Source organism: Bos grunniens, chromosome 7 (genome assembly GCF_055505025.1).
Source record: "Bos grunniens cultivar Pamir isolate PY7600 chromosome 7, Bosgru_T2T1.0, whole genome shotgun sequence".
In the NCBI taxonomy this organism is placed as follows: domain Eukaryota; kingdom Metazoa; phylum Chordata; class Mammalia; order Artiodactyla; family Bovidae; genus Bos; species Bos grunniens.
The window spans coordinates 4,132,345-4,153,773 of record NC_141171.1 but is presented as its reverse complement, the minus strand read 5'-3'; the positions used below and the strand labels follow the sequence as shown (position 1 = coordinate 4,153,773).

Here is a 21,429-nt window from a genome sequence, read left to right as displayed (position 1 = left end):
AGACGTGATGCCTGGGAGGTGGTCAGGGAAATCTTCCTGGAGGAGGTGAACAGAATCTAAAGGAAGAATAGTGTTAACTAGATGAAGAAGGGAAGAAAGCAAGAGAGTTTCAGGCAGAGGGAAGAGTGGAAGTGAAAAATCTCCTTGCAGAGGGAACATGGTTCATTTGAGAAACAGTAAATTGTCCATAGTGGCTGGAAGAGAGTGACCGAGGTAGACAGTGGGGGGACATGAGGTCAGAGAGGCAACGGATGAGCCACTCAGGGCAATATGGGCTTCGTGAGGAGTGTGGGCTTTATTCTGAAAGCAATAATGACAAAAAGCAATATAAACAAGATCAAAAGGCAAATGCCAAGCTTGGAAACAATTTTCAAGTCAGAGATAATGGAATTTGTTGCCTTAAAGAGCTCCTACAATTAAATCCGTGTCCCCGGCATTGGCAGGTGGGTTCTTACCCACTGAGCCACCAGTCCACAACAGGAAAAAAACAAAAAACAATAATCCAATAGCCAAATAGGCAAAGGATATGAACAAAAAGCTCAAAGGAAACAAGATGGCTGTTAAACTACAACATATGCTTGATAAAATAATACACAATTTTCAGATTGCCAAGAAATACAAATTAGGACATATAAATAAAGGGAAATAATAAATCTCACAAGAGAAAGGTTTTGCATATTTTAATGATGACAATGTATTTGAACTGAGAATGATTTATGATTTACTCAAGAGCCTGCAGCTAAGGTCAAAGTGGAGGATGGTTAGCTTCACGTAACAAGTGAATTTCAAGTGACAACCACAAAGAGAGATTCTTTTTCACCTAATAAGCTGTCCAAGGTGACAAGTGATGACACATGATGCAGGTGCAGGTGTATGGAAATATGCAAGCGCATCTATTGTGAAGCCAGTGGAAGTCGCTCAGCGGAGTCTGACTTTTTGCAACCCCATGGGCTAATACAGTCCACGGAATTCTCCAGAACAGAATACTGGAGTGGGTAGCCTTTCCCTTCTCCAGGGAATCTTCCCCACCCAGGAACTGAACCAGGATCCCCTGCATTGCAGGTGGATTCTTTGCCAACTGAGCTATCAGGGAAGAACCACATCTAGTGATGGGCTAGAAATTGGCCTCACCTCTAGGAATAGTTGGAAATCCTATCAAAACGGCAAATCTTGACCCCTTGATCAAACAACTCCTGATAGCATCCTCCAGTTATACACACTGGTGTGATGACAGTGGTACTTATTACTAACAACAAAATATGGGAAATGTGCAAATGGCCACCATTGGGAGACTGGTTACAGAAGTTATGGTGTATCCAAACAGCAGTGCCAATCTTCAGAAGAATGCTGGCAGCAGAGGGGAGGGGGTGTGATTTTTTTTACAAGCTGAAGGAAGCCAGTCCCCAAATATATTATTAAGTAAAAAATAGTTACTTTAAAAGTATGTATGGCACACAAATGTTCGTAGCAGTGTTATCCACAATAGAGATGGAAAATACCCAAATGTCCATTAACCAATAAAAGAATAAACAAAGTGTGATATGTATATATATGAATATTCAACCATAAATATCATACGGAAAGGAGCCAGACACGAAAGGAACACATGCTGTAGGATTCCACTTATATAAAGTATCAAGAATAGGCAGATCCATAGAGATGGGAAGCAGATTAACAGTTGTCAGAGCAGGGAGAGGGGGCAAGGAGAAATGGAGAGATTGCTTAATGGGCATGGGATTTTCTTTGGGGTGATGAAAATGATAGAGATGATAGTCTCACAACACTGTGGATGTACCAAATGCCACTAAATTGAAGTCTTTAAAATGTTTACAATGGTGAGTTTCATACTGTGTGAAATTTTACAACATAAAAAGTATATATTGGGATTTCTCTGGTGGCCCAGTGGCTAAGACTCTGCACTTCCAATGCAAGGAGTCAAGGCTTTATCCCTGGTCAGGGAACTAGATCCCACATGCCACAACTAAAGATCCTGCAAGCCACGATGAAGATCAAAGACCCCGCGTGCTACAGCTAAGACTCAGCACAGCCAAACACATAAGTAAACAAGTAGAGTCTACATTGCATGCTTTCATTCTTGTAAAAGTGAGGAGGGAAATGACACATGCGTGTTTCCTTGAATGAATACAAAACCTCTTCCGAAGGACATGTAGGAAATTTTAGATGTCTCTGAGAAGTGCACTGGCTGCTGGAAGACAGGAGAGAGATGCTTTTCTGAATATCTAGCTTCCAGAGGGGCTCTACTCCAGGTAGGCTCTTGAGGCTTCCACGTCAACAGTGCAGACACCCAGCAGAAAGAGGGCTCCTTAGATCCTATTGGTCCATCAAAATCCCAGGGCTTGAATCTCATTGGTCTGCCTGGGTCCATGTCCACCCCTGGACCGATTAGAGTTGCCCAGGAATGTGAGTCACAGTACTCATTGCCCAGTGGAGTCAGCCCCTCTGACTCACAGAATGAGAGAAGGAAAACTTAGTTACCCAGGGCACAACCAAGATGTCAGACCCCAAGGAAGAGAGAGAGGATGTCAGCAAGGAAAAGGAGGGATGAAAGAAATCTCACGCACTCATCTCCAGAAAAATGACCCATTACCTTTCTCTTATTCAAGGAAGCTAAGGCTCAGTTGGAGCCCAAGGCTCTCTAACCAGGAGGCTGGACCCTGACTTCAGATGAGTGGTTGGAATTTCTAGGAGTTCTGTCCCATCGATATCGAAGCACCAGCAGTTAGTCAACCATCCCACTTCTCCAGCCATATCAGACATTTACACTTTTTTTCCCTCTCTTCTCCTTTCTTCGTATCCCAGAAACTTTTCACTACTTCTTAGCCCACACTCCCCTGACCCCCACCTTCACCTCACCCCATGGAAAACCTGCAACTTCTCTGCCTTCCTGATGCAGGAAGTCAACATCCAGTTTCACACACTTTGTTTCCAAGGGACTGAGAGGAACCGCTGGGTTGGTTAGTGACCCAATTAGGACAGGGCTGAGACGGGCCAGACCCATGGGAGGTGGCTCAAGGGAGAGAAGAACATGATGGGGGAAGGGAGAGGAAAGAGAGATTGGGGAGAGGGAATGAATGGTCCTGAGGACTGAGAGACGTTTCCCAACCAAATCATCACCAAGCCCCCCTGCTACCCCAGCTGAAAAACATTTTGTCTACCAATGTGCATTTTTGAAGTAACTACCCACCAACTGCCTCATTTTTTCACTCATCAAAAAAAAAAAAAAGAAAAGATTTATTGAGCCTCTGCTGTTAACACTTTGCACTCACTGGGACCTTAAAAGCAGCCCTGGTACAGAGGAGGAAACAAGATCAGGGGTTTCATCACTTGGTCACAGAGGCAGAATTCAAACTCAGGCACACCTGGTCCCCAAACCCACACACAAGTCTCCCGGAGATGGATGTGGCAATAAGAGGGCTCCAGGAAGGACCCCAGTGCTACTCCAGGCAAGATTTCGAAACTGGGGTCTCCAACAGCTGGGGTGGCCTCGTTCATGGACAGTCTCCCTGAGCAAGCTATTAACACTGGGGAGTTTGACTGGGTCCTGACTTGTTAACACAAACTGCCCCTTAGAACCTGGAGTTCAGAGTGGATTTTGAGGTCTACAGACAATTCCACCTCTCTCGGATCTCTAAGAAGGGAAATGTGGGGGTAGGGAGGGTAGAAAAGGAAAGAGGACCTCAGGGAGAATGGGGATGTGGTCTCAGAGAGGAAAAGAGGAGCCTCGCGCTTGCATAGCACAAAGGGTTGGGGCACACCAGGGTCTCATTTGCTCATCCGAGTGTTGCAAGGTTATCTCGTGCACAGCTGTTGTCTGAGATGTAGTTAGCGTGCAAACGGAGGGTATCCAGCAGCTCCGGAAGTCCGCCTGGAGCTGGGCCCATCTGGTGAAGGGGCAGCCGTTAAGCCCTATGGAGCAAGTTCGGCCCATGGTAAGAAGTTCCTGAGGACTGGGAAGTCAGTTGTCATGGAGATGACGCTGACAGCCTCTATGGTGACAACGTGGAGGGGCGGGCCCTACCTACAAGAGAAAGCCTAAGGGGACAGGTGTTCTGTTATCTCAGATACCGGAGTTTAGTCTCCATGGCAACAGCTGCTGGGTCCAAGCCGCTTGGGGGCGGAGCTTGGAGAGAAGCAGGGAGCTGGGGCGCCCGCGGAAAGGAGCAGCCTGTTTCCATGGTGAGAGCTGGAGAACCTAACGTTGGGTCACTCTCAGGACAGTTAGAGGAGAGGGTGGTCTCCTTGGCTGTTGGTCAGGGTGAGGACAGTGGGAGTGAAGCTGTAGGTCCCTGGGGTGAAGGCGGGTAAGATGGGAAACGTGTGGTATCCATGGTTACAGCTGGAGGAGGGCGGCACTAACTCCATGGGTGTGACTGGTGAAGGAAGGGCTGTGTGACTCTAGGTGACAGTGGAAGCTGGGCTGGTCGCCTTGGTAACAATGGGAAGTGGGGCAATTTGTCTCCATAGCAAATGACATGGATTTTATGGGTCCCTGGGCCCGGGAGATGGTCTCTTAGGTGACAGCTAGGAAAGGGGCCATCAGGTAAAGGCAGACTTATTCCCTCAGAGAGAATCTGAGGGATGCGCCACAGGCATCCCGTCATGCGAGCCAGCTGGGGCGTGTCAACCTGTATTAACAGTGAAAGACAAGGGTGGTCGCCCCTGAAACTGAAGGGGTGGGATTGTTCTCCACAGTGACCTGGAGACATGACCTGTTATTCTGGAAACTTTGGGGGACTCGTGGGAGAAAGGGAGAGAATGGGAGTAACCAATCTCCAGGTTACCCTAGGGAATAGGACAGGAGCCCACAGTGTTCATGTGACCATGGCCGTGTGGTCAACTGACGAACTCAGAGGTTTCTGGTTTCTCTACGGATGGTGGGTAGGAGGGCTCAGTGTCCAGGTGGCCTTAAGGGACCAGTCTACAGTCTTCGGGCAGATGCATAGGACGTGTGGCCAGTCTCCAGATAATCCCGGGGGTCCAGCCTCCAGGCGACCATGGGGTAAATTCCGGAAGATTACCGGAGACGTGTTCAGTGTTCAGGAGACCTCATAGTCTGCTGGGCTCCAGGGATTCTCAGAGGGTGTGCCTCATCTCCTGGGGAAAGTTGGGAGAGGAGACCCAATTCACCGTTCAGAAAAGGTAGGGCTTGGTCGATCTCCAGGGGACTCCAAGGGACTTGGCTCCGAGAATTGGCCAGACTCTGGGGACCTCAGAGGGTGTGGCCAGGGGTTAAGGACCGCAGGAGGTCTGGTTAACTTGCAGGGCACCGCAAAGAGCATAGCCAGTCTCCAGTGTGCGGTCAGTCCACGCCACAGGGCACTCGGCCAGCCGCCAAGCGCCCCCGCGGTCCACGGCCCAGGCCTAGACGCGCAGTGGGGTCCACGCGGCGGGGTCTCGCGAGCCTCCGGCCCACCCGCCGCCTCCAGCCCAGCCCCAGCCCCAGCCGCCAGGGGCGGGGTCCGGCGCGCCAGGCGCTCGGTAGCAGTAGACGCCGAAGAGGCGGCGCGAGGCGTCTGGAAAGCCGAGGCTGCGTACACCCGGCCGGCGGCCGCCGCAGCGCGCGCGCGGATTCACGATGGGGTAGCGTGCGCTCCCGTCCGCCAGCCAGCCTGCGGTGCAGCGGTCCAGCAGCTGCAGCTTCCACGCGGCGAAGAGCTGCCCCACCTTGGCTACGGCGGCGCCGCGCGCTGCGCAGGCGCGCGCCGCTCCGGAGAAAGGCACCGGCCTCAGTGGCTTCAGGAAGAACACGCGCCCTGCAGAGGGGTGGGTAGGAGTGATTAGGGCTGCTCTTGGGGCTGCGCCTCCTCGGATTTCAGGACTCCCTCTCGCCTGCCGCCCAGGAAACAGCCTCAGGATTCAGAAACTTCACCCGCTCCCCTGCAGCCCGGGACCACGGCCTCGGCTAGAGAAGTGCTGGTGCCAGGCTTTGTTTGATTGCCGCGCCTTGACTATACTAGGGACCTCCGGGTCCGGACATCCGAGGACAGGTGTGGAGAGGAAAGGCGAAGAGAGAAAACTGGGCCCAGTGGGAAAGAATCTTGAGACAGGCCTGGGGGTGGGGGTGGGGTCTCATGGGTGGGGCGGGGCCCGGGCCAGCGGTGGGCAGGACCTTCCTCCTAGGGGTGGGGCCTACGCACCCGGGAGGTTGGATGTGAAGCAGAAGGCATCGTAACGTTCTTCTGCGTTGTGGCGGTAGCCGTAGTTGCGCACACCTCCTGAGGCTCCGCCGCCAGCCCCGGCGCTCCCGGCTCCGCCCAGGCCGCCGCAGGGCTCCCGGGGCTGGCTCACCGGGTACTGCACCGAGCCGTCGCGCAGCCAGCCCGCGTTGCACCAGTCCAGACCGTCGCGCCAGGCTGCGTGCAGCTGCTCAGCAGACGCCAAGATGCCGTCCTGCTCAGCGCACGCGCGTTGAGCCTCGGCGAAGGTCAGCTTGTAGCGGCCTCCACGAGGGTGGTAAGGGAAGACTACACCTGAGAGGGTACACAAGGGTCAGCTCGGAGCCCCCCCACCCCAACTCGCATCAACTTACCCGACATCAGGGGTGCCACCTTTCAGTCCATCCCTCTCTGGCGTCAGACCTGACCAGCCTTTCCCCAGCTCATATCCCTCATACTTCCTTTGCCTTAAACTTGGGATTCACTTGACTCTTTGACACACTTAATCGTGTCCACCTCCTTTCCACGCCTGGAGACCTTTGTGTTCTTTCCATCTATCCACTTGTAGAACTCCTATTCGTCGTTCAAAACCCAGCTCCCACATCCCTGCTTCCTTTAGTTCTATGTGCTTCTGACATTCTTACAGCATTGGGACCTGCCTTCTGGTCAAGTTCTGAGCCCACCGAGCTGACTCCCTCACGCTAGGACCCCATAAATATTTGATCCTAGACAAAGAGCTCTTTGGTCTCCAGGATTACCCAGGACAATTCCCATTGGTTTCCCATCTAACTTCTGTTCGTAAACTCCTCCCTCATCAGAATCACAGTCAACTCAGTTCACTAGCTTTCTGTGTGTCTGTGTTTAGGGGGAGGACTTTGTGGGTGCAGATGCATCTCGCAGCAGTTGCAGGAAGGATCAAACAGGAACCAGAGAGAAGAGCTGAAGCCTGAGACTGGAGTTTGAGTCTTGGCTCTGCCACTCAATGGCACGTGTCCTGGTCAAGGCTCTAACCTCTCTGAGCCAGTTGCCCATCTGCTAGTAATAGCGTCTTACTCAGGGGGTTTGGGAAAATTAAATGAGAGACTCCAGAGAGCTCTTCAACCAAGCTCTTGGCACATAGAAAACACCCAATAAAGGAGAGCTGCTTTTGTTATTGTTGTTATTCACTCTTGTTGGGAAGTTCAGCAAGTGAGGGCTAAGAAATCTCTCCTAGAGTCTTCCAAGGTGGAGTGAGGAAAGCAACCAAATGGAAGGGAATTCTTCAAATAGAAACGCCACCTCGCAGCTCCACGGTCAGCCAATCAGAGCAACCCATCTCCCAGGCACAGTGATTGGCTCGTGGATAGGCACATGACACAATCTGGGCCAATGAGGGACAACTCTGGGACTCTAGGTAACACTTAAAGGAAATCGATTGCCAAGCTGGGAGGGTGGAAGCCTGGCACTACTTTTTGTTTCCACCCGGGAAACTTGTCCAAGGAAAGCCCACCCAGGGAAGCAGAGGTGAGGGAAGGACTCCTGAAATGGAGTGCCTGGATCTCCCTGTGCCTGAATTCTACCGCAGGGTTTCCCAACCTCTTCGCTATTGACGTTTTGGATTGGATTATTTTTTGCTTGGGCGAATTGCCTGTGTTTTGTGGGATGTTTCACAGCATCCCTGGCCTCTCCCCGCTATATACCACCATAACCTGCTTCTAGACGTTGCTGATATCCCTGAGGCGCAAAATCACCCCAAATTTAGCAGCTACCCCACTGAGCTGCTAAATCCCTTCAGGCGAACTTGACTTGGTTTCTGTCCTTGCAATATCCTCTCTCCTCCCTTAGAAACGTGACTCGTCCTGCCCACACAGTCTGGTCACCTTCCAGGTCCAGCTTGACCATGCCCGTGTCATCCTCCAGCTCGTTAGTGACCTCGCATTCATAGCGCCCGTAGTCCTGTAGCGTGACGTTTCGGAGAACCAGGGAGGCGTCCCCGGGCCCATCGCCCTGCAGCTCAGCCCGCCCGCGGTAGCTGCCAAACGCTCGATGCTGAGGGCCCAGCGCCACGAAGACATCGGCAAAGGCCAGCGGGTCCACCACCTTGGTCCACTTGAGGCGGACGCCGTCGTGGCCATGGGTGGCTGCCTCGTAGTGGTAGCGGCAGGGCAAGACGATGGTGCCACCCCGGTGGCTGACCACCTGTCCCGGCGCTGTCTGCACCACCACCGAGCCCGACTCCCCCTCTGCGGACGACCAAAGAGGGTTAAGAAGCCCTAGGGGCGGGGCAGGAGCACCTGGGGAGCGGGGCCCAGGGAAGGGGGTGTAGGAAGAAAAGTTGGGTAAGAGTCAGGAGATCAGAAAGGTAAAGGGACTCCAGGAGGAAATTAGGGAGGGGGCGGGGACTCAGAGCGGGAGGAGCTGGGTGGGGACTGTGGCCATCAGGACCGCCCAGCACCCTCCCTCTTTTCCGCTCCGCGCACTCGGGCGATCCTATTTGCCCACGGCCTCGGCGGGGCAAGATCCGCTTCTACGGCCCTGACTCACCCAGCACGTGCACGACCTTCTTCCGGCCGCGCTGCGCCTCCGCCGCGGCGGTGAGCAGCAGGACTCCCCACGCAGCTGCCCAAAGCGCGCCGGGACCGAGGGCCGCCCGAGCACACACCTGGGGGCACCCAGCGCTCAGTCCAGCCTCCTGACTCTGCCCTTTCAGAAGACTAGCCCCCTGCCCCCTGGCCTTCCTTTCTCGCAGCGAGGACTTCTTACACGCCCAGGTCCCCAACCAGCCAGGGTCCCAAGGAGAAGGCTAGCGGACTCTCCCCTCATCCCCACTCTCTTGGGACCTCACGACCCTTGCCTTTGCGCAAAGCTCACGCCTCTGGACTCACTCTCCCTTAGTTCTGCGTGGCCAACCCGCCTGCCCCCGCGAACCGGAGACCCTGAGCCCCGCCCCCTTCCCCCCCCCCTCTCTCCCCGGCCCAGGCCAGAGATTGGGGAGGAGGGAGGAGGGGCAGAGGAGCTGGAGCAGCGGCAGCGGCAAGGTTATCTGTACGCCAGGAGACTGCAGCAAACCCGTGCAGGTGGGGGTGGGGGGCGAGGGGGTGGTAGAAGCGGAGAGAGCAAGAGACACAGAAAGAAGGCGAGAATAGGAAAAGAGACTGAGACACAGAGAAAAGCAGGGAGAGATGGAGACAGAAGGAAAGAGAGGCGAGAGGAGGGAAAGATGGAGAAGCAGAGTTACAAAGGGAGAGAGATAGAAAAGAGAGTGCCAGAGGGAGACACAGAATAGATAAGGAAAGACGGAGAGAGAGAAGGAGAGACAGACTGAGAGAGAAAAGAGAGAGAGCAAGCGGGAAAGAAAGAAGAGGGAGACATGGGTGTAGAGGGAGAGACAGAGTCTGAGAGAGAGGGAGAGAAAAGGGACCGGGGTGGCGGGGGAGGAGGAAAGAGAAAAGTAGGGAGAGCCCTAGAAGAACAAGAAAAGGACAGGCAGAGATGGGAAGAGTGGGAGAGAAAGAGATACAAGAAGCTGAGAGAGAGAGGTGGGAGAGGCGGGAGGGGGAGAAGGGCTAAGGAGGGAAACACTGAAGGATGTAGATACAGAGACACAGAATCTCAGAGAAGGACCTACAGAACCCATGATCTCACTCACCATCCTGCCGGTGCGGCCCTCGCCCAACGGCCCCCAGGCGCTGGGACTGCGTTCCCCTGCACACCCGGGAAAGACTGGACAGATCCCAGCAGACAGCGCAATCCTGGCGTCTGCCTGCAAGGGGAGCAGGGAGGGAAGGAGGCAGGCAGACGGGCGGGGGGGGGGGGGTTGTTAAAGGGGACATGGTGGCACCTGCTCTGGGGAGAGGTGGTAATGGGCACAGATGGAGGAAGGGCGCCCTGAACAGTGGCTATCAGGCCAGGTCCCAGCCTGGGACTGACCTGGGCCAGTAGAGGAAATTTTCTGGGTCTCAGTTCAACTATCTTTTAAATGGAGGTGGGGTGGCACTCATGATGCCTCATGTGGGCAGAAGGGCTGAGTAACCTGGGAGAGGGCTTGCAGGTCTCCGTTTTCCCACGTGTCACGGTGTGTGTGCTAAGTCGCTCCAGTCATATCCGACTCTGTGTGACCCCATGGACTACAGCCCGCCAGGCTCCTCTGTCCATGGGATTCTCCAGGCAAGAATACTGGAGTGGGTTGCCATCAAAGGGTCCAGGGCTCCAGCAGCCAAAGATGCTCCCTCTGGGATGGGGACCCCACAACAGTCACACACCCTGCAGAGGGGACCTGCAGCAACAGCTCAAATCTGACTCCGCCCCTCACTCAATGCCTCAGTTTCCACATCTAAGATAATGGAGTTCTGGGTCTTTGGTGATGATCTAGTGGCTAGACATACTATCAGTTCAGTCACTCGGTCATGTCCAACTCTTTGTGACCCCATGGACAGCAGCACGCCAGGCTTCCCTGTCCATCAGCAACTCCTGGAGCTTACTCAACTCGTGTCCATCGAGTCAGTGATGCCATCCAACCATCTCATCCTCTATTGTCCCCTTCTCCTCCTGCCTTCTATCTTTCCCAGCATCAGGGTCTTTTGCAATGAGCTCTTCGTATCAGGTGGCCAAAGTATTAGAGCTTCAGCTTCCAATGAATATTCAGGACTGATTTCCTTTAGGATTGACTTGTTTGATCTCCTTGCAGTCCAAGGGACTCAAGAGCCTTCTCCAACACCACAGTTCAAAAGCATCAGTTCTTTGGTGCTCAGCTTTCCTTATAGTTCAACTCTCACATCCATACATGACTACTGGAAAAACCATAGCTTTGACTAGATGGACCTTTGTTGGCAAACTAATGTCTCTGCTTTTGAATATGCTGTCTAGATTGGTCATAGCTTTTCTTGCAAGGAGCAAGCGTCTTTTAACTTCACAGCTGCAGTCACCATCTGCAGTGATCTTGGAGCCCAAGAAAATAAAGTCTCTCACTCTTTCCATTGTTTTCCCATTTCTTTGCCATGAAGTGATGGGACTGGATGCCATGATTTTAGTTTTCTGAATGTTGAGTTTTAAGCCAACTTTTCACTCTCCTCTTTCACTTTCATCAAGAGGCTCTTTAGTTCCTCTTTGCTTTCTGCCATAAGGGCGGTGTCATCTGCATATCTGAGGTTATTGATATTTCTCCCAGAAATCTTGAGTCCAGCTTGTGCTTCATCCAGCCCAGCATTTCACATGATGTACTCTGCATATAAGTTAAATAAGCAGAGTGACAATATACAGCCTTGATGTACTTCTTTCCCGATTTGGAAACATTCTGTTGTTCCATGTCCAGTTCTAACTGTTGCTTCTTGACCTGCATACAGATTTCTCAGGAGGCAGGTAAGGTGGTCTGATATTCTCATCTCTTGAAGAATTTTCCACAGTTTGTTTTGATCCACACAGTCAAAGGCTTTGGCATAGTCAATAAAGCAGAAGTAAATGTTTTTCTGGAACTCTCTTGCTTTTTTGATTATCTAACGGATGTTGGCAATTTGCTCTCTGGTTCCTCTGCCTTTTCTAAATCCAGCTTGAATATCTGGAAGTTCACCATTCACATACTGTTGAAGCCTGGCTTGGAGGATTTTGAGCATTATTTTGCTAGCATGTGAGATGAGTGCAATTGTGCAGAAATCTGAACATTCTTTGGCATTGCCTTTCTTTGGGATTGGAATGAAAACTGACCTTTTCCAATCCTGTGGTCACTGCTGAGTTTTCCAAATTTGCTGGTATATTGAGTGCAGCGCTTTCACAGCATCATATTCCAGGATTTGAAATAGATCAACTGGAATTCCATCACCTCCACTAGCTTTGTTCGTAGTGATGCTTCCTAAAGCCCATTTGACTTCGCATTCCAGGATATCTGGCTCTAGGTGAGTGATCACACCATCTTGGTTATCTGGGTCATGAAGATCCTTTTTGTATAGTTCTTCTGTGTATTCTTGCCACCTCTTCTTAATATCTTCTGCTTCTGTTAGGTCCATACCATTTCTGTCCTTTATTGTGCCCATCTTTGCATGAAGTGTTCCCTTGGTATCTCTAATTTTCATGAAGAGATCTCTAGTCATACTATAGATGCCTAGTAAGTATTGGTAGGGGTAGGGAGATCGATCCTCTAACCCACAGTGGTCTGGGCAGGAGTTATCCCTGAACCTGCAACTTCGCTTAAGTTCAAAAATCACATCAGGAGAGGGGACTTCCCTAGTGGTCCAGTGGCTAAGATTGTATGTTCCCAATGCAGGAGGCCTGGATTTGATCCCTGGTCAGGGAACTAGATCCCACGTGCCAGAACAAGAGTTCGCATGCTGTAACTAAAGATCCTGCATGCCGCAACTAAGAACTCTGGCAGTCAAAGAAATAAAAATAAATGTTAAAAAAAGTTAAAACCAGAGGACAAGGAGCCCTTCCCCCAACTACTTGGCTGCCCCCCAACTTCAGTTTCTCCCAAATATGAGCCAATCAGACAGCAGACACAGGGCTCTGTGGTTGAAGGAGCCAGGACTCTATGCCTAAGCCAGCTGCATTAAGGAGGCATGACCTCGGACCAGGCTCTTCACCTCCTGCAGACTCAGTTTTCCCATCTGGAATATGAGGTAAGATCCAGCATGTAGCGTGTGAGGTTGGCCATTGGCCTGGTATACGGTAGGTGATTAATAAGTGTGTCACGCTGTTAGTTATTATAATTTCTTGGTGGAGCTTAGAGTTTGGACTCTTCTCTCCTGACTGTGACCTCAGACGGGTCTCTGGTCCTCTCGGAGCCTTGTTTTTCCCCATCTGGAAGATGGGGCTGTGCACACCAACCAGAGGCCAAGTTCTCTTGGCTACCACCTTAGCTCCTGTGAGTTAAGCTGGCAGTGATGAGTGGGCCCTGGTGGGTTCTGAGAAGAGGGTCCCTTGCCCCATGAAACACTCAGAGCAACGTTTTATGCATCAAAAGGACTTTTACTAAAATGATCCATTGAGGGAGATAATGGATAGGGAAGGTGCCTATGTGGAGTTTGGGTGAGGTGACAGCTGAGCATGCCTGTGGCCCTCTCTGCTGGAACACCTGGACCTTGGGCACCCCATCCCACCCACTGGCCTGAAATCACCATAACCAGAACTGAAGGCACCCAGAAACATACCTCCTGTCTCTAAAAAAGCCCAACCCACCCTTCCGAGGACAGGGCTGGCTGGGCATGTAAACTGAGTCTTGGGGGGGTCCCATGGCCCCCTCAGTGCTGCTTCTCATGGTGGGCTGGGGGCCCAGGAGGTGGGCGTAGGAAGAAGGCAGGACGCCACAGGCAGCGGAAGGCCAGCAAGTGGGGGCCCAGCGCATACAGTAGGTTACACACGAAGAAGCTGGCCCAGGCATCCTCAGGCACACGGTAGGTGAAGGGCGTGCGCAGGTGCATGGAGGCCCCCATGTGTGAGAACTGTGCCTGGCGGCCAGAAAGGGAGGATGGATGTCACAGATCAGAGGACAAGTCCCAGCATCGCCAGCATCCCACCATGGGGAACCCCAAAGTTCTTCATCCCTATCTCTCTGGTCCTGCTGACCTACCTGTCTCCCCTCTTCAATCCCTCTGTCTCTAAACATCCCTGTGCCCCACATGTCCTGTCTATTCTTATCCATTTATCCGTGAGCCTCTGCCCAGCTACCTAACCAGAACCATCTTTGTTCTGTCTGCTGGACCCTTCACCCCATCTCTCTGACCTGAATCTAGCCCCTCCTCTTGGTCTTCCCCACCCCAGGCAGCCTTGACACAAATCCTCTCAATTCTACCTGTAATAGATAAAATAATAATACGTCTAATCAAGGTCCTCCTGATCCCACTGCCCTGGCCAGGGTCCAGCCTTTATCACGTCCCATCAGAAACCCAGAAACATGCCCCCAGCTCTGAACCCTCCACTGCTCAAACACCTTCTATGGCTCCCCATTGTTCTCAGCACAAGCTCCCAAGCCCAGATTTCAAAGCCCTTAGCATCTAGCTGTCAATTTATCTTGCTGCTGCCTTTATCCACGTTATGGCTGTCTAAACCACTGACCCCCTCTGTGCATTTCTTTGTGCTGTTCCCATTCCTGAAATGCTTTTCCCTGCCTAAAGAATTCATAGCCATACATCAAAGCCCATGCCCCCTCTTTTAATAACTCTGCCCCTCTGGAATCCCTCTCAGCCTCTATACCCACTCTGTTCAGTTCTGACTTCATGGGATGGGGTATATGTGTCTGGCCCATTTTTCTTTCCAACACTAGGAAATCCTGGGAGCCTGTCAAGGGCCTGGCATCACCCGAGGTGAGCACAAAGGCAATTGATGAGCAAGCAGAGACTTTCCTAAGCACCGGCCCAACATACCCCACCCCACCCCACCTCACCTGGCCAATGGCTCCAGCAAATACCAAGGCCCAGTCAGGCAGCCAGGAGCATCCAGGAAAGATGAGGGCATAGATGGCCAGGCCATAGAAAGGCAGCACATAGAACATATTCACCAGCATCTGAGGGGCACACAACTGATGGAATGAGTAGCTGCTCAGTTAGGTCTCCTGATGCCCCTCAGGTGGTGGCCCCAGGGAGGATCTGGCCAGCCTCAGACTCTATCAAGATTGGGGTTCACTGTATATCCCACCTTTGTGGAAATTACTCCTTTCTTTCCCTTGGGTTTCCCCCCTACACCACTCTCATACACTGAGCCCCCCACATCTTCCTCTATAGGTAGCATGTGACCCTGGTCTGATCAATCAGAACATCCCACCCCCCTGGCCATAATAATCAGCTATGAGCATGTGACTTAAACTTGGCCAATCAGAGCCTACTTAAGACTTACACTCAAGCACTGAGAAATTAAGGGCTCAGTCTCCTCTGAGGTGGCTAAATAGGGAGAATGGAAGCCTGGAGATACCCAAGGCTGTCTCGGCCATACCACAAAGGCACCACCTGAGGGTGGAGCACATGCAAAGAAAGCAGAGCCTGCAGATAGAGTAGCTTTGAGCTCCTGGATCCAGCCATACCGGAAGACCCCATCTGTACTTTTTTGGTAGGACAATAAATTCCATTTGTGGTTCAGCCACTTTGACTTGTGTTGTTTCGGCACCTTCATCAAAGGGGCCCAGTGGATCCCTAACCACAGCAGGACCGTGGCCCTCTCCTCCCACCTGCCCTCTCACCTGCACCTTTGGATAGGTCACAGGGTCTCTCAGGTATGGTTCATACTGATAGATGTAGACAAAGCAGGCATCCATGGGGCAGTCAAGTACCACCTAGGGCCCGCAGACAAACCAACAGCCTCAAACATCCCTCCCATAGGGATATTTCCCCACCCTCCTGGGAGGGGCCCACACCCCCTGCTCTGGCCTGGCCCAGCCTTGGTTTTCTTCTCTGAGAATCCACAGATACTTGAGCTGGGGAGAAGGCTACAGGGAATGGGACTTTGTGATGGAACACTCAGATTAGACTCAGTAAACTTCCCTGGATGATTAGGTGGGAGAGCAGTGGCGTTTTTCTGCACTGGATAAAGAAGTTAAAGAAGGGAGGGATGGGCTGGGGAGGGGACTGGAGGCAAGTAGGCTGGCCAGTGCAGACTCACCAGGCCCCGAAAGAGGGTGAAGAATGCAGCAAAGATGAGGTAGATGATGAGGGCCAGGTCAACTGGGCGCTGCAGAAGGCCCTTTCTTTGGTCCTCCTCCACCTGCCCCATGAGAGATAGCATGAGAAGTCTGGTATCCAACAGGTACTCAGTGAAGGCTCATCCCTTCTTCCCTAATCACCAAGGAGATCTTTCCAAGGAGATAATGTCTTTGGCGAGAAGCAACCCAAATGGGGAACATTCAGGCATTTGGGACAAGGCTGACCTGGGGGCAAGGGACTCACCATGTTGGGAGTGCAGCAGGTTGGCACCTGGGTCTGGTTGAAGACCCTCAAGCCAGCCCAGCATGGGACCAGCAAGAAAGGAATGGTGAGGAAAAATGTAGGCCTGATCTCTGAGCTGTATTTGCCTGCCATGGTAGGAGAGACAGGGTGTCACGAAGCGGGGATCTCCCAGGCCTGGCTGGACCCTTTGGCAGGGCCATGTCAAAGCCCCTGGCTGGAAGCTGTTGAGTCACAAATGCCATCCTAGCTCAGCCCTAACACCTCTGACTCCCCAATGCTTCTAGGATGGTGACCATGCTCCTCAGCCTGGCCTTCCCCAATTTACCTTCGGGACACGGCTCCTACACTTCAGCTGTTTTTCGTTCCCCCTGGAAACACCCTGGATAGTCCTCTTTCACAGCCATCCCCACATCCCTGGCTGCCTTCTCTGCTCTGTCTCCCAAGACCTACCTACCTACAAAGCTGTCAGTCTGCCCTCTGGATCCACTTTAAGACTCCCTTCTCATGTCAAGAGCATTCTGGGCTAAGTCCCTGGGGTCAGGGACCACTAGCTGGGGAAGAAGTGGAATGTGCTTCCATCCCTCCAAGAGGAAAATGGGAGAGATGTGGGGAAAGTCTGCAGACTTAGACTGTGAATGGAGAGGCATGCAGTTGGTGGGGGTGGGGGGCTGCCCTCCGCAGATACCAGAAAAGGTATGGAGGACCCCATGGGGCCTGACTTCCAGATGGCGGGCAGTGACCCAGCCCAGGGAGACAGGATTCTGCAGAGCCAAGTCCTTACCAAGGATGTTTCCTGGGAGGAACACTAGGATGCTCATGATAAAGGATCCCAGCCAGTAGAGTCCAAAGTTCCGGTAACTCTTCCTGGGTGGGAGATGGAGGAGTAACCGGTAGATACCTGTCCCCCAGTCTCAGAGGGTCAGGGTCCAGAGAGCAGTCTGGGCTCCCCAGGTCTGGACCCCTTCAGTTTCACCCAAGACAGAAGGGACAACAGGGAGTTGAATGAGGGAATGAACAGTTAGACCCTATATCCAAGGATGCAGTGGCTGCCCAGGTACGGGGTGACACAACAGAAGAGACTCGACCACCAGGGACACCTGTGACATTCCCTGACTCCTTCTCCTAGCCACCCCTGTCTAAGCCCTAGGGGGACTTCCTGATTTCCCCTACACACACTTCTGGCTTCACCCTGGCCTGGGACCTCCCACCTAAGAACTCCGCCTCCTTCCCAGGGCCCGCCTTGCGCACCTTTTACGGATGGCACCAGTCATGGCCAGGTAGAGGAGGTAGTGAACAATGCCATCCCAGTAGCAGATGAAAACTCCATGTGCCGTGCGCAGGTATGGCTCACCCTGCGGGGGCAGGTGTGGGGCTCAGACAGGCAGTAGGACTGCGGGCATCCCAGACCGCTCCCGACATACCTCCTTGGTGTAGAACGCCATGAAACCCGCCATGTAGCCGTCTTCCTGGAGAGCAATAAGGAGGTCCACCACGGATGTGAAGGCGAAGACCGCGAAGACTACGGGAGAGCAGGCGGGGCATTGGCAGTGTGGGGGCGGGGTAGAGATTAGGTGTGGGCGGGGCCTGAGAGCTCTTGCTGGGGACTGTTTCCCAAAGCCTCTGTGCAAAGCTGCTCCCAGACCCAACCCCACAAATCACATGACCCACGACCCTTCCTCATAGGCAGGCACAGTCCTTGACTTAAAGGTGTCCACAGGTTGATGAGAAAGGCACTGTTCTGGCACTCAGGAGCCCCAAGTCAGAAGGCGGAGGCCCCCTGAGATTCCCCAATCAACAGGGGGTCTCCAGTCTCTCTGAGGTTCTCCAGTCTGATGAAGGCCCTTCAAGGACTGCCAGTCTGATGCAGGAAGCCCTTGCCCAAACAGTTCTCTTCCCCAGGACCCTCCCACCAACTCACCAGCATACAGTGGGTCATAATAGATGTCACTTCGGGACAAGCTGTATATTGCCAAGGAGAGCAGACCCAGGATCAGGGTGCTCATCAACACCACCCCCAGGGGGCTGTGGAGAGGAAAACCAAGTCAGGGAGGCCAGGCCCAGTTTGAGACCCTATTGTACCCTGGGGCAGAGCAGACACCAGGAAGCTCCAGGTGACCAGGCTGAAGCTCCTGTCCATCAAGGAAAGCCATTCCCTGAAACTCCCATTTCCCAGCACCAGGCTCTTGCTCTAGCTGTTTCTGACCCACCGCCTCAGTTCAGTTCAGTTGCTCAGTCATGTCTGACTGTTTGCGACCCCATGGACTGCAGCACACCAGGCTTCCCTGTCCGTCACCAACTCCCAGAGCTTGCTCAAACTCATGTCCATTGAGTCGGTGATGCCATCCAACCATCTCATCCTCATGCCCCACCCCCTAATTCCTTCCAAAAGTCTTTCCACTTGGCAAAGTCCTATTCATCCTTCATGGCCCATCTACATTGCTCCTCTTCCAGGTACAGAGGGAATCTCTGTCAGCCCCTTCTGACTATGTGATTTATCCGGTCACCTGCTGATGTGTGTCAGCTTGCTTATTCATTCAACAATTCCAAGACCCTCTGTGGTCAGTTCCAGTGCTCACAACCACCAAAGGATCTCTAGAGCTTAGCTCTGTACACCTCATTGTCTGAAGCTCCTGACTCCTCCCAGATAAAGTCCAAATGTTTCCATCAACCCCACCCCACCCTGCCCTGATTTGTTCCTATCAACCTGATAAGGCACGTCAACCACCTGCAGAGATAATAGAAGCCAGGTCTCTGGGCAGCCCCCGACACTTGGCAAATCAAGGCCCAGATACTGTGGGAGACATATCCAAGGTCACATATTCTCCCCTTACACTCTCTCCAGATCCCTACCTTCCCCCGACCCCTTAGGATCCCCATTCTTGCCCCATCCAGCCAACAATGACAATTATAGTAATTAGCTGAGACCACAACAGTGTCTTGGCACATAGTTCATAATCCTTGACTGTAACTATGGAATGAGTCTAGGAGTATGCTCATTACACAACGAAGAAACCGAGGCTCCCGGGGGCAACCTGGCTCACTTGGGTTCCAGGAGGGTGGAACCAGGAATTTGCACCCAAGGAGCCAACTCCGTAGTCAAGATTCCCTCTACCCTGTTGTTTCGGCCTGTGTTGGTTTTGGGGGTATGAGGGATTGGTGGATGGCTGGTATTCAGTGGCTGGATCCACAGGGTTGAGGCCTGGGGTTAGGTGGTAGGGACAGGGGAGGTCCCTACCTCCCTTGGCATGTAGGGAAAACTGAGGCTGTGTACAGGGTGGGCCAGCCAGCCCCTGAAGAGAAGAAAGTGTCAGACAGGCGAAGGAGGAACTGTCTGGTAGGGGTAGCGCAGCAGAACTTGTGTGTGGCAAGAGCCGGGTCACTGGGGCCTTATCTGGGACAATACTTTGACCCTTGGCGACTTTGGAGTCTGTGCTGGGCACATCCCTGGGAAAACTCCAGAAACCTTCCACAACCCTGCCTTGTTGGGGGCTCTGTTTCTCAAAGTCCCTCCCCCAGGCCCCAAACGTCCTAGGAGCGCCTCCAGCTACACCACACTGCTCCAGCCGGCTGGAAGGGTATTTCCGGTTGGAAGCGAGAGGTTCTCCTGACCCAGCCCCCTTCTCCCCCGGGCCAGCGGCGCGGGGCCACTGGGCTCAGGGGAGCCCGCGCATCCGCATCCCGCCCGCTTCGCACCCTCACACCCCAACCCGGCCCCGCCGCCCCAGAAGCCGCCTCCCCAGCCCCTTCCCGCACGCACTACGAGAGCAGCGAGACGTAGTTGAGCGCGAAGGACAACGGTAGGGCGCCCAGCGACAGAACTGCGATCTTGCCCGCCAGCGGCGGGATGTCCATAGCCGCGGCGCCGGGACCCCGGCTCGGTTCCTGCGTGGCTGTGCCTCTGGGCGCCAAGATGCCAGGGACCCAGCCAGACTCAGCCCCGCCTGGCGCAAAGGTCGTCTCCCCCACCCCACGCCCCCACCATTGTGATTGCCCCACGAGCTCCCGGGGAGCCTCCGAGGCCCCTCCCTCTCCCAGTGGCCCCTCCCCTCCATTGATAGCCTCGCCGGACTCGGGGCGGTCCCCAAGGGCAATGCCTGCCGCCCAGCAGGTTTCGCTTTCTATTAATGCTGATTAGAACACAATTCCTCAAAAAAAAAAAACAAAAAAAACCCCCAATTCCTCAAGGATGCTTCCATTTCTGCGTCCTGGAGGTCCTCGGCCAGCAACTTCACTAGGATCCAGTGGTTACGGATTCTGCGTTTCTGCGCACTGACAAGAGAACCTTACCCGCCTGGGTGCAGAGTTCTCTTCAGTGCCCTGGGATTTCAGTTTTCATGCGATGGCCTCAAACAAATTTAAACACGTGTCCAGGTGTGACGTTTTGACTGGGCCCCTGGGGTAGGGGGCGGGGGAGGGCATCTCAAGGCAGACTGCCAGGGCCCAGGGTTGGCGACACCTTGAAGGGCTCCGTGATTCTCTACTGTTTCTTCCTCTATACTGAACACCTGCTAATGTAGCCGGGTCCGAAGGGACGGCTAAGGATGGTGAGGAGTTTGATGATGATGTTTGTTCCTGGCAGGAAGAATACCTCAAACTTTAGGCTGAGCAGCAGAAGGGAGACACTAGGGCTGGGGCGGTGGTGGAGGTTCATAGAGCAACGTAGGGTGGACTTGGGAGAGTTCTGGACAGCCGGGAGGAGGCTGGGCTCCATTGTGGGGCAAATGCAAGCAACCCCTCCCTGGTCGCTGGACCAGGGAGGGGTTGCAGGATGGAGGGAAAATTAGGAAGCAGCTGTCAGTCAACCCCTCCAACTAGCCTCGGATTCTTGCCCATGTGGTGCTTGTGGCTGCAGGAAGTAGGGTAAGCAGTGCCCACTTGATTCTTGTCCCAAGGAAACCTAGAGTCTTATTTTTTTGGGGGGCGGGGGGTGGAGCTGCACCATTAGGGCTTTGAGACTTTAGTTACCTGACCAGCGATTGAACTTGGGGCCCAGCTGTGAATGTGCATATCTTAACCACTGGACCACCAGGGAATTCCCTGGGGTAAAATTCTAACCCACACATCCCCCACTCCCTGCTCCTGGCCCAGCCAGGGCCCCATCTCCATGGGCCAGCTGGGTCCCCTCTCTGAGCCTGGGTGACAAGATGATCTTTGGCAACTGACTCAAAACCTTCCTTCCTCAGGGGCTGTCAGTCTTTCCCTTGATGCGAAGTTCAGGTTCCTCTGGGCTGACCTGAATCTCCAGCCTCCTTTCTTGACCTTTCTCAACTCCAGTGGTTTCCCTACATGCCCCCTCTCCTGTCTGCAAGATGGACCCTCTCCTATTTCCCCACCTCTTAAAGCAGGCTGCAGCGTCCTGTCCTCCAGGCAGCTCACCCGGTCACTCCAGCCCCACTTTTACCCCTGGAGGG

General features: G+C 53.4%; 2 protein-coding genes across 3 annotated transcripts; both read right to left on the bottom strand.

Annotated features, from left to right (window-relative positions):
• Positions 1-4,632: 4,632 nt before the first annotated feature.
• HAPLN4 (hyaluronan and proteoglycan link protein 4) lies at positions 4,633-9,912 on the bottom strand. The gene is made up of 5 exons (XM_086408176.1): positions 9,805-9,912; positions 8,700-8,817; positions 8,036-8,398; positions 6,159-6,491; positions 4,633-5,774 (listed from the first exon to the last, which is right to left on the bottom strand). The coding sequence occupies exons 1-5, from the start codon at positions 9,805-9,807 to the stop codon at positions 5,383-5,385; spliced, it is 1,209 nt and encodes a 402-aa protein (XP_086264302.1). The 5' UTR covers positions 9,808-9,912; the 3' UTR covers positions 4,633-5,382.
• Positions 9,913-13,091: 3,179 nt separating this feature from the next.
• On the bottom strand, positions 13,092-20,181 carry TM6SF2 (transmembrane 6 superfamily member 2). 2 transcript variants are annotated; one of them, XM_086408164.1, is made up of 10 exons: positions 19,776-20,181; positions 17,937-18,040; positions 17,440-17,537; positions 17,267-17,370; positions 16,800-16,882; positions 16,019-16,143; positions 15,735-15,836; positions 15,316-15,408; positions 14,527-14,646; positions 13,092-13,591 (listed from the first exon to the last, which is right to left on the bottom strand). In XM_086408164.1, exons 1-10 carry the CDS (start codon positions 19,868-19,870, stop codon positions 13,385-13,387), a joined length of 1,131 nt encoding a protein of 376 aa, XP_086264290.1. In that variant the 5' UTR covers positions 19,871-20,181; the 3' UTR covers positions 13,092-13,384. The 2 variants fall into 2 exon arrangements, with proteins under 2 accessions (XP_086264290.1, XP_086264291.1); XM_086408165.1 differs by lacking the exon at positions 15,316-15,408.
• Between the last annotated feature and the right edge of the window lie 1,248 nt (positions 20,182-21,429).

Bases quoted from the DNA above. Each gene is read 5' to 3' on its own strand.
- HAPLN4 (XM_086408176.1), bottom strand. The intron at 8,399-8,699 runs GTGAGTCAGGGC...GGTCGTCCGCAG, and splicing joins GAAGGTCGTGCACGTGCTGG to AGGGGGAGTCGGGCTCGGTG. The intron at 5,775-6,158 runs GTGCGTAGGCCC...ACCCCTCTGCAG, and splicing joins CTTCACATCCAACCTCCCGG to GGCGCGTGTTCTTCCTGAAG.
- TM6SF2 (XM_086408164.1), bottom strand. From the start codon at position 19,870: ATGGACATCCCGCCGCTGGCGGGCAAGATCGCAGTTCTGTCGCTGGGC. The intron at 18,041-19,775 runs GTGCGTGCGGGA...TCCTCTCCACAG, and splicing joins TACGTCTCGCTGCTCTCGTA to CCCCCTGGGGGTGGTGTTGA. The intron at 17,371-17,439 runs GTATGTCGGGAG...CTGCCCCCGCAG, and splicing joins TGGCGTTCTACACCAAGGAG to GGTGAGCCATACCTGCGCAC.